This window comes from Xenopus laevis, chromosome 3L (genome assembly GCF_017654675.1).
Source record: "Xenopus laevis strain J_2021 chromosome 3L, Xenopus_laevis_v10.1, whole genome shotgun sequence".
Taxonomy (NCBI): Eukaryota; Metazoa; Chordata; class Amphibia; order Anura; family Pipidae; genus Xenopus; species Xenopus laevis.
This window is the reverse complement of record NC_054375.1, coordinates 20,786,568-20,810,037: the sequence shown is the minus strand read 5'-3', so window position 1 is coordinate 20,810,037 and position 23,470 is coordinate 20,786,568. Positions and strand designations below refer to the sequence as shown.

At 39.6% G+C, this 23,470-nt stretch overlaps 1 protein-coding gene across 1 annotated transcript in view; it reads right to left on the bottom strand.

Annotated features, from left to right (window-relative positions):
* Positions 1 to 7,704: 7,704 nt before the first annotated feature.
* The window catches only part of cry1.L (cryptochrome circadian regulator 1 L homeolog), a 47,837-nt gene continuing 32,071 nt past the window's right edge, over positions 7,705 to 23,470 (bottom strand). Inside the window, 10 exon segments of the mRNA NM_001087660.1 lie at positions 7,705 to 8,124; positions 9,370 to 9,477; positions 10,388 to 10,456; positions 10,829 to 10,918; positions 11,373 to 11,468; positions 11,600 to 11,802; positions 12,158 to 12,309; positions 20,164 to 20,475; positions 20,713 to 20,853; positions 21,641 to 21,729. Coding sequence (NP_001081129.1) covers positions 9,374 to 9,477; positions 10,388 to 10,456; positions 10,829 to 10,918; positions 11,373 to 11,468; positions 11,600 to 11,802; positions 12,158 to 12,309; positions 20,164 to 20,475; positions 20,713 to 20,853; positions 21,641 to 21,729 — 1,256 coding nt within the window. The 3' untranslated portion in view covers positions 7,705 to 8,124; positions 9,370 to 9,373.

Sequence of the window (23,470 nt, the reverse complement as noted above, 5' to 3'; positions counted from 1 at the left end):
CTATATGTGTTTAACACTTATAGTAGGTAACTTGCTTAAATGCAAACAATAGGGACAGACAACTGGTGGGCCTAGAGATTAAGGCATTCATTGGACCTTGGAATTCTGAATATTCATCTGTTGTCAAACAAGAAATCCCAGGAGTTTAGCAGTGGGGCTCTGACCAATCAGAATTTTCAGTTAGATTTACAGATAAGTACATTTTGAATTTACTGTGGGGTTCTGTAACTTTTAGAGGCACCAATGCTTCCAATACACTGTAGAAAGAAATAATTCTACAGGTATTTGCCAATTTCATATTGGTGTATTTTTTAAAAGTGCTGCAACTTTTAAAGGCTATTGTGATACTAAACTCTATAGTTAATATAGGTATGGGTATATAGAATTTTAATTAAAAGTAGGGAGGGGTGTGTGTATGGATGCTGGGTTTTCATTTGGAGGGGTTGAACTTGATGGACTTTGTCTTTTTTCAACCCAATTTAACTATGTAACTATGTATGTAACTAACTATGTAACTACCCTGTTTGGCATTTTTAAGTATAACAAACTGTTAAACCACTGAAGTGGGGTGGCATTTAGTTAAAGGGGTGGTTTACCATTAAATTAACTTTTTGTATATTATATAATGTCTCATTCTAAGCAACATTTCAATTGGTATTCACTATTTATTTTCTAAAGTTTTTTTAAATATTTACCTTCTTCTTCTGACTCTTTCTAGCTTTCAAATGGGGTCACTGAACCCATCTTAAAAAACAAATGCTCTGTAAGGCTGCATATTTAATGTTATTGCTACTTTGTATTACATATCTTTCTATCCAGGCCTCTCCTATTTATATTCCAGTCTCTTATTCAAATCAGTGCATGGTTGCTAGGGCAATTTGGACCCTAGCAACCAGATGGCTGACATTGCAAACTGGAGCGCTGCTGAATTAAAATTTAAATAACTCAAATGCCACAAATAATAACCTAATGGCTAGACTTACATGGGTTGGTGGCCCACTTCCATAAAAACACCTGGGGTTCTTTGATGTAGAATGCCATGTTTTACCCAGCTTAATTTGTGCCAGGGATGCCTGGGAAGAAGATAAGACTTGGCAACACAGAACTCTACAACAATCAATTGGGTTGGCTGGAATATCCCGTTGGGTGAGGACCACATTGGGCAACACATGTGGTAGTCCTTAAACCTTTCACTTGAGGCCTCTATATTTAGGGTTAGATTAGATCTGTCTTTTTTGGCTCATAGAACAAGAGTGGAATGTTTGGTGACTTCAATAAATGAGCAGGATTTGATTTTGGGTTGTTTAAGTCTCTAACCTTGGTAAGCATATTGTATTTTCAATACCAAGATGATGAGAGGCAGAATGTAAAAGTAAATATTTTGTGTAAAACTTACCTACATTTGTTATAAACAATCAGCAGAACATATCATTGGGTAAAACTCTGATACTTGTTTTACAACCTCATTGCTCTTAAACGAAAGAAAGTTTGGAGTCAACTAAGACAACATATTGTTCTGAAAATAGGTACACGGATGGACATATCAGATATGGACTAAAATATCCCTGCGTTCAGCAAAAATTCATTTTAGGTGATTGGATTATCCACCCGAGAGCACCTAATATAGCAAATTATTGTTCCTAATCACAAAGGAACATATGTTGCTCCACTGCAGACAAACTGGATCATTTGATCGTCTGACCTACTTTTCTGTTTTATCAAGGCTCCTGCAGATCATGGAACGGCCTGTTTTGGTACTGTTATACGCCATGAAAGCTTGAATACATCACTATGTAAAGTGAGAGCTAGATTGACTTAAACTGAAGAATAATCCATAAAACCTAATTGATCAAGGTTTTTTGGCTTAGTCAAGAAGTGTATTGGAGGGAAATTGTGGAAGCACTCAAGGCTAAATCAAAATATATTTAAATATAATGGAAGTGCTACTTAAAATGCACTTCCCTGGGCCCCTGTCTCATAAATAATTCAGTATAAATGCAAATGCATGTTTACAAAACAGGGGTTTTTTGTTACCAAAGTTATGATCATAAAATTGAAAAGCCACCATACCACGTCAAGGTAAACCCCATATGGCGGTCCCTAACTTACTTATTAAAAAGAAATGTTTCTCTGCATAATAGCATTACCTGTGTTCAGTGTATGTTGAGCATTGGTTTCAATTTGAAGGCTGAATCCTCCCCCGCCAGTAAAGGCTTTTAAGAGAGAGAGATTGCCCAAACCAACGCCCACATTTAAAAGCGTAGGACCACCATTAGTTTTAAGAAGTGCCCTCAATATGTGCACTGTAAAAATTAAAAAAAAAACTGCAAAGGACCCAATAAATCTATATACAGGGCCAATGTATATGGGTTTTTGTGAATGCCAATTACTGTTGGTACTATTCAATATGGCCAAAAGTATGTGATTTTTCCAATACTGGATACCAAAAACCAATGGTATTAATACAAAGGCCCTGAACTAGCCTTTGTTATTTATTCTTCTTGGATGGCTTTCAACTAGATGTTTTTGTATTTGCATTAATTTATGCTTTAAACGTTAAAGGGGAAGTAAAGTCTAAAATAGAATGATATAAATGCTGTTTTTTGTATACTAAACATAAACATCACAAACCCAATCAAACAAATGATTTATGCTTTCAAAGTTGGCCACAGGGGGTCACCATCTTGTAACTTTGTTATACATCTTTGCAAGACCAAGACCATGTTCAGCGTGTTCTGGGATGCTTAGAGATTGTCATAAATGATCAAAACAGCACAAGTCAAATAATATCTGCAGAAGCCAATTCAGCAAGACTGATTAATAATGAGAATAGGCAGACTGCACTGGGTCCTGTGTGGTCATGTAATCTAATGTGGATTTTATAGTTTTTGTATTGTTTAATACAAACTTTCTCCAACTCTGCAGAACCAGTGGCTGCAGCAAAATAATCCTCCAAAAAGAATTCCAGTTTATCTGTTTAAATCTGGCATGATCTTTGTCCTTGCAGCTGGAGTTGGAAACAGTAAAGGGGATATAAAAGCAATAAATAAAATCCAACACAAATCTCTACACAGTCACCGACTGCTCTTCAGGGAAACAAACAAAGCTGCTTTAGTTCTGCATGGCTTGTAAGGTAAGGTGGGGGCTCCCCCTGCTGCTCATAAGTATGATTGTTTCCCTGCAGAGCAGTTAGGGATCGTCTGACAATTCCGATCAACAGCAGTAAATGAAGGGAGAATTTCACTGCATACAGTCAGGTTTCTTATAAAAATGGTACACGTTTTAAATTAAAGTATTTTGGAGATGGGTTTCTTTCATTTAATTTTTTGCCTTTACATGCCCTGTAAGAACGTATATTGGGGGTTCATTTGGGTTGAGGTCAGGGTTCTGTGCAGGCCAGGCAAGATGTACAGTATAGACATAGAGAAAAAGAAGAGATTTATCAATACACATTCCCTTGTTCCCTGTCACATAAGTAATCTATGCAGATGCATGTATTTACAAAGACAGGGGTTTTTAGTTATAAAATTATGATCATAAAATTGATAAGCCACCATACTACATCAAGGTAAAACCCATATGGCGGTCCCTAACTATTTATCCCTGGACATAAAACTCAAATGCTAAAGCCTCCTGGCATAAAAGCATTACCTGAAATAAAGGTCTCCTGACCTGGGCATTGGTGCCAATCATAGGGCTTAGTCCTCCCCTGAAGTTAGCTTTCAAAGGAGAGAGTAAATACATGCATTTGCATAGATTACTTATGTGACAGGGGACCAGGGAATGTGCATTGATCAATCTCTCTTCTTTTTCTCTATGTATGAAGTTTGGCCAGATCAGTAGCACTTCCATTGTATTTTAGTTTTTAGCCATGGAGTGCTCCCACAACCTTTCCTTTTTGCAAGTATAGCAGCAGAGAAGAAACCACATCTAGGAACAAGGGCAATTTTTGCTGATGCAACTTTTTTGTAATAACAATGCCTCACTATCACCTCCTTGATGTGTTTTATTGATAGAAGGCAAATAAGCGGGCCAGTAAAACCATTATTAAATGACTTGCTATATTTGGTTTCTATGCTTGGAAGAAGGAGCTCCTTGATGTTCAGTAAAGTGTAATTGAAGGAAGTCTTGGGTATTCTGGAGTTTCTGAAATTATGCTTGGAATTAGGATGGTTATTGCACCTCTTCCAGTAGGCACAAAATTGTTGGACATGGAAATGTGCAGATAACTACTACTTCTGGTCTGTGGGCTGAAACCTTCCTGCCAGACACTGAACCACATTGCATGAGCAAGCCAGGTTATCATTTTATATATGTGAATGCCAATTACAATGTGAGTGTGGGTCAAATTGTAGAGCAGTGGACAATTTAGCCAGGGGAGATACAGTATACTGTATACAAAAGCAAAAATGTACTGTATGAGGAGGCAAATTGAAGGGAAGGTTTAGGGCAGAGGGTCTTGCAGATCCACTATGGGGTGCAGACTAGCAAGAAAGTGCACATTGAGGAAGAAACTGTCTGGATGTAAAGTTTGGTTCTGGGAAGTTTGGTTAGGTGGGCCAAAGTAGGGGATAGCAGAATGGCTGAGAGGTACAGATCAGACAGACAGTCTATGGTGGCCATAGACGTTACAATTACGATCTTTCCTGGAAAAGATCTTTCCAAGAAAGATTGTTTGTTTCAATACACACAATACAGAGCTGAATCATCAGATATACAGGTAGAAACAATAGAATTCTACCTGTATCTGACAATTTATCATTAACAATGGGCAACGTTCTGGTGCATTCAAAGGTGCCCAATCAAAATGTTCTGGCCAGCCCTATCAACGAGCTGACTGACATCCAAACACGCACAGAATATTGTACAAAAATGAATTTCATATGATATTATCGGTGCGTCTATGGCCAACTTTATTATATGGGAAAGCTTATGCACAGATTTGAATGGGACTGTTCGACACTGGGAAATGGCTGGTGGGCAACATGGGGATTTTATGTACAGACCTGGTTCAGTGTAGGAGCATTGAGGCGAGAAAGTAAAAGGGATTCTGATTGGGAATTTGAGCAGGAGTGTGGCTGAAGTGCAAAGAGTAAGACAGAGTGGGGAGTGCGTGTTGTTTTTGGATATTCCTTCTTTGTACTTATGTCACAGTGCAAGAAAAGTGGTTTGTTGGAATAAAGTGCTTGAGTCTGGTTGTGGGTTTGGGAGAGGTGGATAACATGCAAGTTTAAATATTAAAGCATACTTGTTTGACTGGTTAAGTGTGGTTTGAACTTTGTAGCAGCCTAGGACAGCCACATGCAAGTATTTGGATCTTACAATCTAACAAAAACTATGGAGCTGGGCTACCTTTATTAGTACTGGGCCTCAGACTGCTAAATGCATGTGAGTATCAAACAGTACATACATGAGATATTTGTCTAGGTCTATATGGCTTAGGGATCTGATTTCCCATCCTAATAGCAAAACTGCAATCTCATACTGCCCCCCACACTAAAGGATGGTCAAGCAATGCAGCAAAGACCCTCAGAGCCAACATGGTTTCATGTCTGGCCAGCTTTAGCCATATATAGGTGGCTAACACTGGAATTCCCTTTTTTCCCTATTTACCTTTTAATATACAATGCCATCCTAATAAAACGTAGATATAACCACAGAAAAGTCCTGTATTTTAAAGTGCAAGGCTACACACAATTCAAAAACACAGCACACAGAAGAATCACTTTTTCATTTTATTAGAAGGAATGTTTTTTTAAAAATGAAAAAGGCAGTGGGGAAAACACAAACAGGGAACAATACATAAGAGCTTGAGTCTCTGAGGGGAACTTGGCATGCCTGCAATACATACAGCTTGGATTTACAGACAAAACCTATTCACCCCAGCAAGGCTGGAAATACATTTATGTGACGGTTGTGCCTGACAGTGAAAAGGCTAGGCTACATCAGGAACATAAAAAATTTAATTTACAATACAGAAATCTACAAAAACGTTAAAAAAACAAACAAAATAAAAACAAATGTAGATTTTCTTTAAATCTACTTTAGTCTTTTTGTCTTCCTAAGTTGTGGTTATACGATGCTAAACATTTGGAGTAATATTCATGCATACCACTCTCCCCAAAGTAAACAGAAACAAACAAACCAAGGAAAAACGGTGCATGAAATATCAGGGAAATATAAATTTCTGACATAGAGAAACAGCAAATGAACAGCGATCGTGCAACATCCTGTGTGTCAGTCTCATAAATCCTGGCCTGGGAACGTTAGGATGTTATCATATCATACACTGCAGTATTGCCACTAACTAGGCCTTTTTAGAAAAACCATAACAACTACAGATTGTACATGGGCTCATGTGAAATAGGCACAAATGTGGTTAAATGGACACAGTCGTCAAAGTAAAACAGGTTATTTGATTATAGTGTGCAGGGACTTGTAAGCTCCACTGGGGCAGGGACTGATAGGAAAAATGTATAAACTATATAGTGCAGTATACAAAAATAAATGGTAATAATTTACCCTAGAGCTGTGTAATACTGGCTAAGTAGTGTAGCTTTAAAAGCTCTAAAAAATGTATAGTCACAATGTACTTAGGTGACTGGCAATAGTATATAAGAATATAAAATCATATTTATCTATATATACACATTGGTATATAGAGGGGTCAATTATCCTTTCTTTCATGCCCCTCTCCAGATTTTCTAGGTGTCCTTTATCTGATAATTTAGAGATACAGAAAAACAGTAACGTGCCCCAGATATCAAGTCTGGTCCAGTTTTGCTCCCATTAAACAATATACCCCTTACCCTCCAAAGAGTGCAAGCCCCACTATTCGAGAACCTTTGCTTTAACTGAAAAGGATTTCTTACATTTATAGCTGTGCTGCTCTGAGCAGTCTGATTTAATTTTGAGACTAGATGAAGTTGGCTGAGGCAGAGCAAACAATATCCAAGCACTCTTTAAATATAACCATTATACCGTGTAAGAGACAAAGCATTAATAAATTCTGCATACAAAATAAATTTCTAAAAGCATGTAAGCGTAAGTAAAGGAGATATGAACTTTCCATAGAATTGGCAGCCAAAACAATTAGAGATGGAAAAAAGAATATACAGGGTCATGAATAACACGGCTATCTATCATACAGAAATTATGGTGCTGTGTTGCCTTTCTGAGATTATAATGTAATGAAACATCAGGAGGGACATGATTCTCTTTTGGGGTTATGTATATATAAATATTTCACTTTATATCAGTTATATGGAACTAATAAGCGATGTGGTGTATGATATTTCTTTTACAGAATGTTCTCTGCCAGTCCCTGCTTTATCTTTGTGTGTCTTGTTCCCATGACCATTTATATTTGTTTCCTTCCACCAAGACTATCTCTTGGTGGTTTTAATCTTTACAATACAATGGCATGGGGTGTGACTTGATCTGATGTCCATTAGGGCAGAGGCAGTTAAAAGTTGGGCAGACATGACTATGCCCCAGCACCAACGGCCACTCCTTATGAGACATAAAGCAATAAGCATGTCTGTACACAATGGATCAAGAACCTTGTATGATTGAATCCCAATAAATGAAATTTGAACCTGATGATCTTATACAAATATGTACCCCGTTCTCTCAACATCAGCACTGCTGGTGGTGGGGGTTTGGGAACAATCTGCACACAAAAAAAAAAGCACACCCCCCTTATTTTTAGACAATGCACTTATCAGGCTTTATTGAACAGGTCTCATTAGTATATACATAAAAAAGTGAATTTTACAGGGATAACATTGTCTCCATAAAACATTTATTATCAAAAATATATTGCGCAGCCTACATCTAGTTCATGGATATTCATATTTACACGTCTGTAAGCAAGCGTCACACAAAATAATTCCCGTTATATATACAAAACTGCTTATTGAAATAGCTCAGAGATAAAAACCATAGAAATACAGAGATAAATGAAGCTCTTACAGACAGATTAGTTTATGACAGGACACAAAGATCACGTTTTATTTTTTTGTCTTGTGTAAAAGAAATGTATCCAATTTTACATTTACATGTGCAGCTGGTACTGTTCATTCAAATATTCTCTCTTCTGGTTATGGAGATATTCCCCAAAATCTGTGAGTAAAAAAATATCCCATCAAATATAGTAGTAGTCAGTAGTAGTTTCAATGAAATGGCTATGTATTATATTCCTTAACACGGAATTAAATGCTATCCGAGTAAGTTATAAGTAAATAGATTTAAGATCCACGTGGGAAACTATCTTTTATCAGCAATCCTGGCTTCTTGTTGAAATGGGCACTGTGTGGAAGAATGCTAGTGTCAGCCTTGCAAATAAAGGTATGGGATCTGTTATCCAGAATTCTCGGGACCTGGGGTTTTCCGGATAATGGATCTTTCCATAATTTGGGTCTTCATGCCTTAAGTCTACTAGAAATTCATTTAAACATTAAATAAACCAAATAGGCTGGTTCTGCTTCCAATAAGGATTCATTATATCTTAGTTGGGATCAAATACAAGCTACTGTTTTATTATTACAGAGAAAAAGGAAATCATTTTTAAAAATTTGGATTATTTGGATAAAATGGAGTCTATAGGAGACAGCCATTCCGTAATTCGGAGCTTTCTGGATATCGGGTTTCCGCATAAGGGATCCTATACCTGTACTGCCTAATGAGTGACATCAATAGCTTTTAAACTACTACTGCATAAAGGGGTAAAGTTTGGTCTGAATATGATTATTTCCTGGTCAAAATCTGCCCCAAGTGAGCAGTGATAGGCAAATACACTCTGCTTAGCCCTACAAAATTAACTACACTGGCGTAGAAGAGCCGGATTCCTACTGAAAAAAGGGGTGCTGTGCTGTGGCTATGGGGATCTAGTAGAAATTTATGTGGTAATAAGTGACCCCATTTGAAAAAAAATTCAAACAATAAGGGGCAGATTTATTATTGAAAATTAGAATTTTAGAATTTTTTAATTTTTTTATGGTCAAAACTCGAATTCGATTTGAGTTTTAATTCAAATTTGAGATTTATCATACTCTGGCCCTTTAAGAATTCAAATTAGACTATTCGCCACCTCTAACTGGCCGAGTTCATGTATAAGTCAATGGGAGAGGTAGCCTTCCTGACATTCGAGTTTTTTCGGATAGGAAACTCTAATCGAGTTTAGACGAATTTGATACAAGTTTTCGAGTCAGTAAAACTCGTCCAAGTTTTACATATCCAATTTTTTTTTAATAAATAACCCCCTAGTCGAAGTTCGAAATGCCTCCTTTAATAAATGTACCTCTAAATGTATTGTATTCTTGCTTAGTTATTTAACTTATTTTTGGGATAACACTTGTAATACATTACCAGTTTAATGAGTGCTTTGCCGCTGGACTTTCGGTCCAACACTCTGAGTCTCTTCTTCTGGATTTGGTCGCTTGCCTGAAGATACCACAGAATGGAGTGGGTTCCTGGCTGTAAAGCAAGCATCAGGCATTTGTTATTAACAACTATCTGGATTATGGCATCTATAGCAACTGTAATTTAGTTACAATGCACAACACAAACCCGTGGTCCTCTGCTTAGGAGGGAAGTCACATGGATGGCTATATGGTAAATAAAACTATAGCAAAACAATATAGATATAAAATGCTGGGAGAAGGGAGTGGGTTGAGGTCTGTGTCTAGGGCAGCAAAGTACCAAAATAGAGCCCTGAACAAACATGTTCCACAGCACTGCGGATAATCACTAAATAATGATTGCACAGCTTCTTGATATAATGAGCAGAATGGGAACGTTCCTCTGTTTACAAGAAAGTCTGTTTCCATGAACCATCACTATGTGACAAAAAGAATGTGACATTATTCCTCTGGGCCTGACATAGTTAAATATATGCAACTATGTTACCAGGGCAACAGAAAAATACCATTTATTCATTCAAGAACAAGAATGCAAGGTCTAGAGAAGATGGGAAGCAGATGGGTTTAGTCTATTACCAGAGGAGATAGAGTGTTTTTGTAGTTATGGGTGATGTTATTATGACAAAACAAGAGTTAATTTCCTTGTGTTTCTCCAAAGCAAGACCTCGGTTCCTGCATGATCACCCCTCATATGAGCTATCAAAACACTGTGCAGAAGTCTGACCCACAGTGTTTCATGTTGGATAATAAACCCCAATGCAATAGATGGGGTTCACTGCTCAGCTACTTTTTCCCAATGCCACATAAATATACATGCACACATTTCTTATAAGAGAAATAAAGAGAGTACTGGGAGTAAAACTATTTAATTCCAGCGATTAACATAAATAGTACATTAATATCTCATGATTCTGGAAGACTCACCCCCCATGGCCCTTGGGGAGTTAGTATGGAGCAGTAATTACCTTGCATTAAGTAAGATTGCTGGTTGTCACTGTGGCTGTAATGTAGAATGCTGCTCCCTTGCCAATATCCTAGAAAAATTTATTTTGCTTTATCAGAACAGGCACAGAAAACGAAAATGCTGTATTTAAAGAAGGAAAGGCATGATCAAAGTGTGCGTGTGTGTATAATCTCTTACCAGAGACCCTGAAAACTGCATCAGCCTCTTTGAACCTCTCTGCAGCCTTGGGGCTGGATAGGCATGCAGTGCAGTCAAGTGAGAAGCAGGCTTTTTTAATTCTAAATCCAACTTTTCATCCTACTGAGCATGCACATCCAGACCAGGCCATAGAGAAGACAAAAATGTGGTGCCCTTTCAGGTAAGCAAACGGCTATGGTTGAATTTGGCACACATAATAGAGGGTATAAGAAGCAATGGAGTGGCATGGGTGTTGCAAGCTTACCTTGAAGTCCTGAAGTCCCAGGAAGCACTTCTCCCTGGTTAGGGTTTGGATTACTGGCAGAACTCCCTTCAATTGCTCCCATCTGACCTCCTGACAATATAAGGGACAGTTATTGTACCCAACGACAGACCTTCTATGGATTTAGATCCATGAAATAATGTGATCAGACAGAGATAATAAATAGTGGCAGAATATAAAGAGTTTGATTACTTGTTTTATTGAAATCAGTCTAAGGAAATTAAAAGCAAAAGCACCATAACTTCCTTTTCCCATGGAGAGAAAGTATGTTATTGAAATTCTCATATTGGGATCAATTGGCAGCTTTAGTCAGATCTCAATCACAATGAACGCTTGAGTGTGCATGAGAGATCATGGTCTTATTTTGCAAGGAAAAAGAAAATTTAAAGGGGAACGATTGCGAAAATGAAAATTTAATATAGGCTTCAGCATACTGGAATAAGAAACTTTCTAAAGCTTATATTACATTTTAATTTTAGCAGAAACAAAGCATGGAGAGGAGACTATTCCATAGAAATTATCTTACCTCCATTGTTGCTACAACCAGGCATGCTCTCTCCTGGAGAATAACTCATCAACCCACCATTCCCATTTGGATTTGAAGGCACTGATGCGAGAAGACCTGTAAAAGAAGAAATTGGATGTAATATTGCTGTCATAACAATGAACTTATGCCATCAGAACCTCGTGACAATTGTATGATGTTTGGTTAACGGTAGACATAATGGGGATATCATGCCAAACGAGACTCACCCAGTCCTCTGTATCGAGACAGCTGCTGGTATATTTGTTTCATCCTCTCAATGTTCAGGCGGCTTGCTTCAGCATGGTTCACCATTGGTTTGGGGTAATTCACTCCGATAATGCACTTTGCTGCTTTCTGGACTGTCTCAAGAGCATTCCATGGGTCATAAATGTACTTTGGGGGAAAGCCCTTCAGAATAGGCAAATAACGTCTGTGCAAAAAGTAGTAAAATAGGTTGTTGGGGTTTTTTGCAATAAATTAAGTCACGTGCAGCATCAAGAGTACTGAAAAGTTATTCGGATTGTGCATCGGTTAGTATATGAAATCTACAATGCTATATGTTTACTAGAGTAAAGGTGGGCATAGACCAACCAATCCTCCACGGTATTTGACTGAACTGGCCATGGGCTGACGCAAGCATCAAATAGTTGCAAAGCATCTTCGCATCTTCATTTTTAATTTGATACCATGTACAAGAGCACCCCTGCACAGAACTCTGTGGTGGCAAAACTTTCATTGGTAGATTTTAAAAGCCACAAATGCCTCTAGTAAACAGCTAACCCCACCTGATATAATCTCCATTGGGGTCAGTTCTTTTTCCAAAGCCAACGGGGCAGTAACAGTGAAAAAACTGCTGGAAAAAGGAACTGCAGGACAGCCACATCCAACTTCCTGCATTCACGCTCCAATCAGCATCGAGTAGCAGCTCCTCAAATACCTGCAGAGAAACACACAACAGTTTAGTGTTAATGGCTAGAAAAAAAAAAAAAAACATTGCCTACAAAACTCACACAGCTAAAGAAATATCAATGACATTCTAAAGTTCTGGTTCAAGCCCTGCAAGTCTGTGGCGTCATTACTGGCAGATAAAGTTTAATTCAATTGCAGACTTAGCACACTGAAAACAGGAAATTGTTTTTACTTACCGTAATTTCTGTTTCCTGGTCACCTTCCATGGCAGCATTCACCAATGGGTTAACCTCCCTCCGGACCAATGGACAGGACCTCCCACTAACAAGTTAAAATGAGAGCCCCACCCATACTCACTTGTCTTAGTCTAAAGCCTGACATCTAGGGTGGGTAATTCCCTGGTGAATGCTGCCATGGAAGGTGACCAGGAAACAGAAATTACGGTAAGTAAAAACAATTTCCTGTTTTCCTAGTCACCCCTGGCCAGCATTCACCAATGGGACTTCCAAAGCTACGAAAAAAGGGAGGGATACACAATATTGCAGAAATGAAAAAATATGCTTTATTCAGCAATGTATAACTGATTGCAAGACCTTCCTCCCAAATCTAGCTTCTTGGGAGGCAAGGACATCTAGTCTATAGTGTTTAATGAATGTGTTGACAGATGACCATCTCGCTGCTTTACAGATCGCTTCTGGCGATGCTTTTGCTTCCATTGCCCATGAACTCGCCAACGCTCTGGTGGAATGGGCTTTTAACCCCTGGGGAACCTTCCTGCCCGCTATATTGTAGGTCTTTGCAATTGCCGACACAATCCAGGAGCTTAAGGTCTTTTTGGAAGGAGCTTGCCCTTTCCTGAACCCACAGGGAATCACAAACAGATGGTCTGATTTTCTGAACATCTTGGACCTCTCCAGGTAAATTTCAATGGCTCTGACCAGATCTAATGTGTGCCAATATCTTTCTCTGTCTGACTTTGGAGATGGACAAAAAGATGGAAGAACCATTTCTAATTCCATATGGAATTTTGATACGACCTTCGGCAGAAATTTGAACGCAGGTCGAAGCACAACTTTATCCTTGAAGATTACCGTATAAGGCTCCAAAGCAGACAAGGCAGCCAATTCTCCAACTCTACATGCTGACGTAACCGCCACCAGTAGAATAACCTTTAAGGTAAGGTTCCATAAAGAAGACTTTTCTAATGGTTCAAAGGGAGTTCTTGTGAGAACATCCAGAACAAACGGTAAGTCCCAAGGAGGTGCAATTTTCTTTATGCAAGGTCTTACTCTTACAAAGGCATCAAAAAATCTTCGGACTAATGAATCCGATGCCCAGCTTACTCCTGTCAACGCCGAAATAGCTGACACTTGCACCCTTAATGTACTCAATTGGAGACCCCTCTCATAGCCTGAGAACAGAAAATCAACCAGCAACGAAGCTGTCGGAGAAATTGGGTCTTGGTTCTTGAGGGTCGCAAAATGCACGAATCTATCCCAGACTTTATAGTACTGAGATGAAGTGGAATACTTCCTTGACTTTAGGAGAAAATCCACAATCTCTTCTTTGAAACCTTGCTTCTTTAACCTCTCCCTTTCAACCTCCATGCCATTAAGGACAGGGGGTCCTTCTCCTGGTAGAGGAACATTCCCTGGGACAACCACCCTGGGAATTTCAAAATCTTCTTGGGACCCTCTAAGGTAAGTTTGCGAAGCAGAGGAAACCAGGGTCTTCTTGGCCAAAAGGGAATCAGTACTATAGCATCGACTGCTTCCCGATCCACTTTCTTCAACACTTTCCAAATCAGAGGAATTGGGGGAAAAATATACACGAGTCCCCTGGACCAATCTTGACTTAGACCGTCTATGGCCAGTGCCTCTTCGCAGGGATACCTTGCGTAGAATTTTTCGCATTTTCTGTTTTGGACTGAAGCCATAGCGTCTACTTCTGGCATGCCCCATGCGTACGCCAATTCCTGAAAGATGTTCTTGTGAAGACTCCATTCCCCTGGGTCTAAAGTGACTCGACTTAAAAAGTCTGCTCTTATGTTTTCTGTTCCTGGCAAGTGTATTGCTGAAAGATTCTCTAGCCATCTTTCTGCCCACTGGAATATCGGAATGGCTTCTTTTAACAATGTCATACTTCTGGTGCCTCCCTGCTTCTGCACATAGGCGACTGCTGTGACATTGTCTGACCTGATCTTTATACTCTTCCCTTTTAGAACATCTGAAAGAGCAAATAGAGCCTTTCCTATTGCCCTTAGCTCGAGAACATTTGAAGGTGTCCGTTTCATATCCCATGACCCTTGAGCGAAATGTTCTCCAAAATGGGCTCCCCAGCCGGAACCTGAAGCGTCTGTTGTTAACACCGCCCACACTGGTTCTTCCAGCTGTGTTCCTTTCATCAAATTTTCTCTTACGCACCACCAATCTAAGTTGTGTTTTCTCTCTTGCGGCAACCTTAGTGTTTTGTGCATATTTAGCTGTGGACATCTTACTCTTCTTAGTAGGAAATTTTGAAGATCTCTCATGTGCCACCTCGACCATTTTACAACTTGTATCGTTGAAGACATCAAGCCCAGAATTTTCAGACAGTGATGAACTGTCACTGACGTATGGCTTCTGAAGTCTTCTATTGCCTGAGGAATTTTCCGCTGTTTCTGGATTGGAAGACTTACTAAATTTTCCTGTGTCTGGAAATATGCTCCCAGGAAAGTCAGTGACCTTGATGGGATTAGCTGACTCTTTTCTAGGTTGACAATCCATCCGTGTTTGCAGAACTTCCAATACTCGTTTTGTATGTCGTTCTGCTTCTTCTCTTGACCTTGTGGCCACTAGGATGTCGTCTAGGTAATGAAAAGTTGCTATTCCTTCCTTCCTTAATTCTGCTATTATGGTAACGAGGACCTTTGTAAAAACTCTTGGGGATTGTGATAACCCGAATGGAAGACACCTGAATTGTACTTGAGTGTCTCCTACCGCGAACCGAAGATACTTCCTGTGTTCTGGGAAGACTGGTACGTGGAAATATGCATCCTTCAAGTCTATGTTCGTTAACCAATCTCCGATTGAGATGGCCTGGATGATGGATGCCAAGGACTCCATCTTGAACTTTTTCTTTATTAAGAATTCGTTTAGTTTTCTCATGTCCAACACCGGTCTTAAAGCGCCGGATGCTTTTTTTTACTAAGAAAAGCCTTGAGTAAAATCCTCTTCCTCTTTCTTGAGGCGGAACTACTTCTATGGCTTTCGAGATGAGTAGCTGATTCATATACTCCTGAACCAGACCTTGACTCTCCTGTTTGTTTCGGAACGAAGAAACTAAAAAATAATCCCTCCTTGGGATTGTTTCGAACTCCAAACGAAAACCTTCTTGAATTATTTTGGATACCCATCGATCTTGTATCGTTCTGGCCCAGACTTGAGCGAAGAGATTCAATCTGCCTCCTACCTCTGCCTGAGCCAAGGTACCCTCATTGCTGCTGAGCTGTAGAAGAGGAGGAAGAGAAAAAACTTGATCTTTTCATATTCCCCCTGGAGCCTGGACGCCCCGATCTCCAGGATGACTGTCTTGTGTATTCTTTTCCAGGCCTATATTGCCTTGAAGATTTAAAAGGCCTGTCTTTGTCTCTGGCATATGATGTATCATATCTGCCTCTTTTGCTTCTCCTCTCTTGAGGAAGGAATACACTTTTTCCACCCGAGACCTTTTTGATAATGGCGTCAAGTTTTTCACCGAAAAGCATATCCCCTTCAAAAGGAAGCTGACATAAATTTGTTTTTGAGGCTGCATCCGCTGCCCAAGGCTTCAGCCACAATGCCCTCCTTGCTGCCACTGAAAGTGCCACGGATCTGGCCATAAAATGCACTGTCCACCGAGGCTTCTGACAAAGTCAATCGCTGATTTGCAGTCTGCAAGCATCTCCAATAATTTAGGTCTCTTGACGTTGGATGAGATTGCTTCCTCGATATTCAGGAGCCAAACTTTAACTGCTCTAGAAACAGAAGTTAGTGCTACAGCTGGCCTGCATGCCGCTCCCGCAGCCGCATATGATTTCTTTAGGTTAAATTCCATCTTTTTCTCCATAGGCTCCCTGAAAACCGCTGCATCATCCACAGGTAATGTCTTCTTAGCAAGCCTAACCAAGGCTGCATCCACCTTGGGAGGGGCATCCCAAAATTTTGCCTCATCATCATCAAAAGGATACTTCCTTTGGAATTTCCCGGCCGTCTGTGGCCTTTTCTCTGTCTTCTTCCACTCTGTAGCTATTATCTCCTTTATAGAGGCATGCACTGGAAAGCATAGTGATTTTTTCTTCAAAGAAGGAAAAAGCTTATCAGCCGAAGACAATTTAGATGGCTCTGTAGGAAATGTTAAAGTATGACGGACTGCCTTGATTAGTGGCTCCACTATAGACAAATCAAAATTTGACTCATCCTCTGAGTCAATCTCCCCCTCTTCTGAGCCTAATGGAGAATGAAAGACTGAAACATCTGAAAGTTCCCCTTCAGAAACCTCTGACAGTGAGTCTGTCTGTCTTGAATATGTATGCCTTGGCCTTTTCCTGGAACTAGCCACTTCTTGAAAACCCTGAACCACTGCTTGTTTTATGACAGCCGCTAAGGACTCCGTAAAAGCTTGATTTTCCTGAGAGCATGAAGGTGCTCGATCTTCCTGAGCTTGTGAAGTGGACGTCTTCTCAGGTGTCTTATCTTTTTTCTCTGTGGCAGGAAGGCTGCATAAAACAATAAACAAGATTAAGACAATAAACTTGGTGTCCACTTTTTTTTTTTTGCATTCAGGTACCATCTAACCTTTTCCCTTTGGGGTGAGGTGTCTTGCCCGGTACACCAGTATCCATGTTCAAGCTATCCCCTGGAGCGTAACACAGTGACAGGATTGCAGCACACAAACAAATGGATACGACCAGGAAGTACTGTCTCCTTAAATTGCCCACAAATCCACAAGCATGATATAATTCTACCCTATATGTTAGGGTTACAAACTTAATCTATGCCTGTTCCAGGGCTACACGCCATACCTAGAGGATTTTGGCGCCAAAAAGAAACACTTCCGTGTTTCACCTTAATGCTGCGACTTTGCCCATATCAAAAATGGCGTCCTTTCCACTTCCGGAATTAGTAAAGTGTGGAATCGCTCTTTTGGCCCATGCCGTGTTTCAGGATGACCGAGCGACCCTGCCTACCTTACCCTGTGACCACCGTCTACCGTCTGACGCCCTTCCCTTCGGGACGCATCAGACTCCTCTGTCGGAAACGCTCGCCGAGTGGAACGATGACGTCACTTCCGGTTCCGCGCTCACAGTCCACAGACGTCTAGCGCATCAGGTCTGCAGCATCGCCTCCCTAACCCGCTCCGCGGGAGGTACAGCTTGGCCTATAATGGCGATCTCGCACCACTCGGCCTTCCTTAACTAACCCCACAAAGGGGAGTATTTGGACCTCCAGCAATGCAGTGGACTAAGGGAGCGCACGGACCCCACATGCTGGGAACTCCACAGGGACTTGACCCCTGTCTGTTGACTCCATCCATCGGCCTCTGGACAGGACGAAAAAAGACAAGTGAGTATGGGTGGGGCTCTCATTTTAACTTGTTAGTGGGAGGTCCTGTCCATTGGTCCGGAGGGAGGTTAACCCATTGGTGAATGCTGGCCAGGGGTGACTAGGAAATACATCTGGTTGTTCTATCAGATAACGACACAACAAGATCAAATTTCAAGTAACCCATTTATTCCTCCAGTTTGGCTAAATCTGGATACACATGGGCTAAATTCTATATGATCAATCCTGTGCTTAGCTTGCAGGAGGTCAGATATAGAAAATAGGTCATGATGTAGGTGTTCTATATACCAGACCCCATTCTGTGCAGTCTCAGCAGCAACGTTTCTCTTGCATTAGACGTTGTTTATTGTACCTCTTAACTGAAATTTAAGTGTGTATACAGCTCTTTTTGTCCTTCTTACTCTTACCTACTCCCCGTACCCCCTTGAGTAAAATCAGCCCTGACAGAGTTGGGAATCTGCTAGCACATATTTAAGCATGTTGTCTGTCTGTGTATGTGTGAATTTTACACTATTTTATTATAATAGCAATTGTCGTGACATTGAACAATTATTTCAATTGACTACAAATGACCAAGGCACTTTTATACTTGCAGCCACCTGGAAGTCTGCAGTATATCAAGCCCCAAATTAAATGAGCAGGGACTTATCTTTTGGCAGTAACCATGACTAGAATGTTTTTGCAACCTCTTTCTTGGATTGTGCCCTCTCCTTTTTATGTTTACATCACATTCCACTTTGCTGATGTCCTATTTGCTACATTACAATTCAAGTTCTCCCTCATTGGTACTAATGAATATGCCAGTGTTGTTGTTGTTCTTACATTGCTTACAAGCTGCTGAAGGCAATTGTATACTATAGTGATTGCGTTATAAGTACAGGTATGGGACCAGTTATCCAGAATGCTTGGGACCTGGGGTTTTCTGGATTTTCGTAATTTAAATCTTCATACCTAAAGTCTACTAGAAAATCATGTAAACATTAAATAAACCCAATAGGCTGGTTTTGCCTCCAATAAGGATTTATTATCGTGGATTGGCTTGAGTACACTGTACTGTTTTTCTATTACAGGAAATGTTTTTTTAAAATTTGGATTATTTTAGATAAAATGCAGTCTATGGGAGAAGGCCTTTCCGTAATTTGGAGCTTTCTGAACAGAAGGTTTCCGGATAATAGATCCCATACCTGCACCTAGTGTGTCCTCATAAGGGAGTGGCATGCAGTACTCATATTACAGGGTAAATATGTGGAAACTGGAAAAAAAAAAATATCCAAATGCCATTCAAATAGTATAACCCATGCAGTTGGAACCTTAATCACCAGGTGGTGATATATCTACTAGCCCCTTGGGGGTAGTTAACTATAGAGAGGAAACTGGGTCCTCCTTTAACTGGGCAGTATACTCCCTTTTAAACATAACGCTTTTGCTGATCATTCTTTTTGCCTACTGTTTTAAAAACCAAAAATCAAAGCTTTTGTTATTTCTTGATTAAAAAAGGGCAAACAGGGAAATTTACAAAAATGCGGAACAGGCACTCAAAAACCACAAAGGTCACCAAGAAGAATAAGTTAAAAAAAAAAAACAAAACAAAAACTTTTATTGGAATGTCTTAAGGGGCACTTAAAGGAACAGTAACACCAAAAAAATTAAAGTCGTTTAAAGTAATGAAAATATCATGTACTGTTGCCCTGCACTGGTAAAAACGTGATCTGTTTGCTTCAGTAACTCTACAACAGTCATATAAACAAGCTGTTGTGTAGCAATGGCGAAAATTGAGAAAAGGCTATATGAGATAGCACTTGCTGTGCTTCGATTTACGAAGTCGCCTCACGAGGAAACTTTCGGAACACAAAGTGCCGCAAGTGCCATCCCGCTGGCGATTTTTCATTAAAGCCGGCGGGAAGGTAGGGGAAGTTAGTTAGAGATGGTCACCCTGAAGAAGAGGCGATTTGAAGATCTGCTCGTGTGTCCTTACCCTAAAGGCAACTGTAATAATTGATAATAGTTGCCAATACTCCAGATATGCTACTGAGAAGTATATCAACTAAATACTGAGCTGCCACCAGAGACACGTACATTAAACTTGTATTTTGGAAAAATTACAAAAAATAAAAATTGGAAAGCAATTGAAAAGTCTATTTCTGGTGAACATCTGAAAACAATTGAACTGAAAATATGTGTTTGGAAGGTGAACAACCACTTTAACTGTATGTCGATCTACAACGAATATTGAAAACACTGAAAATATGAAACATGACGAAGATACAATAGAAAAAGTTTAACGCAAGAATAAACTATACCTTCATTCCTTCTTCCCAACTAATCCAGAGGTCTCCCCTAGTGAGAAAACATGCCACAGCATGACGAGCCAGATGATGAATCCAGCCTTCCTGACGCAGTTGTGTCATGATCGCATCAATCCAGGGAAACCCAGTGCGTCCCTCTGCCCATTTAGCTAGTGCCTCTGGGTTTCTATCCCAAGGAATCTGGACACATATTGGGTTACCATCCATCTTATCAAAGCGAGGGTTGTTTGTGGCTGCAGTGTAAAAAAATTCACGCCACAGAAGCTGCCCATAGAGAGACAGCGGGGGTGAACTGTTTTTCTTTACCTGGATGAAAAAGTTCAGTGGAAAAAAAAGGTTAGTACAGTGGCTTACAGATTTAAGGTCATTTTATAAAATCAATAACTGCATTGCTTGACCAAGACCAGTGGGAAGGAGTCGAGCATTTGGGCTTAGAAAGGCAAAAAGTAATAATGATGTAGTTCCATCATACCATGCAACCTGCTCTACGAGTATTATGACCAAATATAATGCCATTACAATATTGAAAAATTGGAACATTACCTTTTTATACAAATCGGTAAGCTTGAAGTAGAACAGACGACAAGACAGACATCCAAACCGCAAGTAGGGGCTAAGACCGGTAGTACTTGCAAGAAGGGAGTTGGCGTTCATCCGGGGCCTTTCGAAGTTTGCAACCCATGCCTATAAAAGTACAGATGATAATTGTTCGCACAGGCAGAACAGTATAAATGTCAATGTTTGGCCTATTTCTTTAATGGAAATAAATATGGTCAGGTTATAGTCTGGTCTAGTTTATGGCAGGTAGGGGAAGTTAGTTCGGGGAGATTGTCACACAGAAGAAGAGGCGATTTGTCACCGGGGCGACTAATCTCCCTGAATCTGCTTGCGTGTCCTTGCCCTAATGGCAACTGTAATAATTGATAATAGTTGCCAATACTCCAGACATGCTGCTGAGAAATGTATCAACTAAATACCCGAGACATGTACATTAAACTTTTATTTTGGAAAACCGGTAACTGAACAAGTCTGCCCTTCCTCCCCGTGGTTGATTACAGTGTAATATAATGACCCCAAAATGGCACAATAATCTCTGAAGGTAAGAACAAGATGGCTGACAAAGTGCTTGGAAATGTATCTCATTGAAGACTTCCCTTGCATCTATAACATCTATAAGTATTTGAACAATAATAATTATTATTATTGTTGTTGAATTGGTTTCTATGTGTAATTAACTTTTTCATTATGTGTAATTAACGTTTTAATTAACTTTTATAGAGAACTAGTGGGGTACAGTGTTACATATTTATGGTTGAACTAACTTTCTTTTTAAGCTTTTGCCTTTCTGCCCACACAGCTGCCTAGACCAATAATGTCATGTTCAAATCTATTTCTCAGAAAAATTATAATCTTTTATGACTAGAGGGATCAATGCATAATAGCTTTTATCATTGTTAATTTTTTTACCTACCTTCCTCTCCAGGTGTCTCTCTAAGCGAGTGAGAGCTTCCGTTTCTCCTCCAGGCCACACAGCAGATGGCAGTCCTTCTGTATCGAAGCCTAAAGCATAATTACAAAGAATTCTTACTATTCCCTCTAGCTACTCAGCACAAACAATCATATGATAGAAGTACAGAATTAATTGCAACAAAACAGTTCTTCAACTCATTTATAATCTTGTTAATGTTCAACACATTCGTTAACTCCTTGGGGCTAGCAGGCGAGGTAAGGTCCATTTCCGGCAAAGGGACACGCGCCGACAAAATCTGACTCCTGGTATGAAAGGATTAGAATTTAGAGCAATATTTGGGCTAATTTTAGTAGAATTTACCAATAGTAGAGATTGATTTCTAACAAAGTAATTTACAAAACATCTATCTCAAACTATTGTAAATGACCAGGACAGACAAAACACATTCTAAAAACAAAAAGGCTTTTAACTCTATTCAGGACTCCAACCCATTCCCAATAAAATATTCAAAATGTTCATTTGAGTTAAACTTAAGAATATTAAATACAACCCCAGACATAAAGTTGTACAACACACAATGGATCTGTTTTGTAAGGTTTGGGTTTTTATGAATTGATATGGGCCAAACCGTCTATATATTGTAAGCCCACATTGAGACAAGTTTCAAATCTGTAGTAATAATGAAGCCAGTCCTGAATAGGGTTAAGATGAGATTTTATATTCACATCTTATATATTTCTTTTTATGATTCGAGCTAAATGACTTCTTCACTGCTCGATGGGCTTAACCCACAGGTCCACTTAAGTGCACATTCCGTGCCGCGTAGACATACGGGCTAGGCCCTGCCACTCTGTGGCATTCTTTAGAAATAGAACGACCCCACCTGTGCCGCCTTCTCATTGGATTTTCTCCCTGTGAACATCCTCGCAACGGTCCGGCCACTGTTGAAGCAGTTGACATCACAAGATCGCTGTTGTCAGCGGGAAGTGATGCAACCGCCCTTTTTCCGTTTGTGGTGCGGTGACTGTAGCCTAAGGGCACCACTTTCTAATTGATCCTGGCAAAAAAAGCTTGATAAGAAAAAAAAATCTCAGTTCTCAATATAGAGTGCAGGATTTTTTTCCTGAAGAGGTTCCGCAGGGCCGGCTATTTCTGTCATTTGTAAAACAAACATTGGAAAATGAGTGAGTTTTACGTAGTTCAGAAACAAATAGTTCCAGATTCAGGCACAGCACTGCTGCTCAGGCAGGAGATGAAACCAAAGTAAATGAAATGGACTGCACATTTAGAAAACCGAACGTTTCTCAGATTTGGCCTATTAAGGACATGCCCCCGCATAAATAGATACATATTCAATTTCACCGTTTTTTTTTAAGGTTTTAAAACACTTCTACTATACAATATTTTGATTTAACAGGTAACTGCTACAGTTAAAGGATCTATAATGAAGGCAAAGGCTTTTGGTTTACTTGCAGTGCAAGAGTGAGATTTTTCGGACCTGCATCCCATTGCTGTAAATGTGGCACCAAAGAGTTAAACAGTCTTTTTTATTTGTTTTTAATAAAATTGCTCAAATTATACAAGCCTATCTTAAATATCAAATTAGTACTCATATCTACATTCAGGTAAGGAAGAAAAAACTAATTGACAGCTATTATTTTCATGCCCGTGTTAATAGTCAAATGTGGCTTGTTAGGTCTATTAACCAGTAGGATAGATATATATGCATTAAAGAGCCTTAAGCAGAATATAGAGCAGTGTAAAATATGGAGATTCTAAGAGAACAATGTATAATATAATATTAATAAAAGTTGCTAGATTGGTGTACAA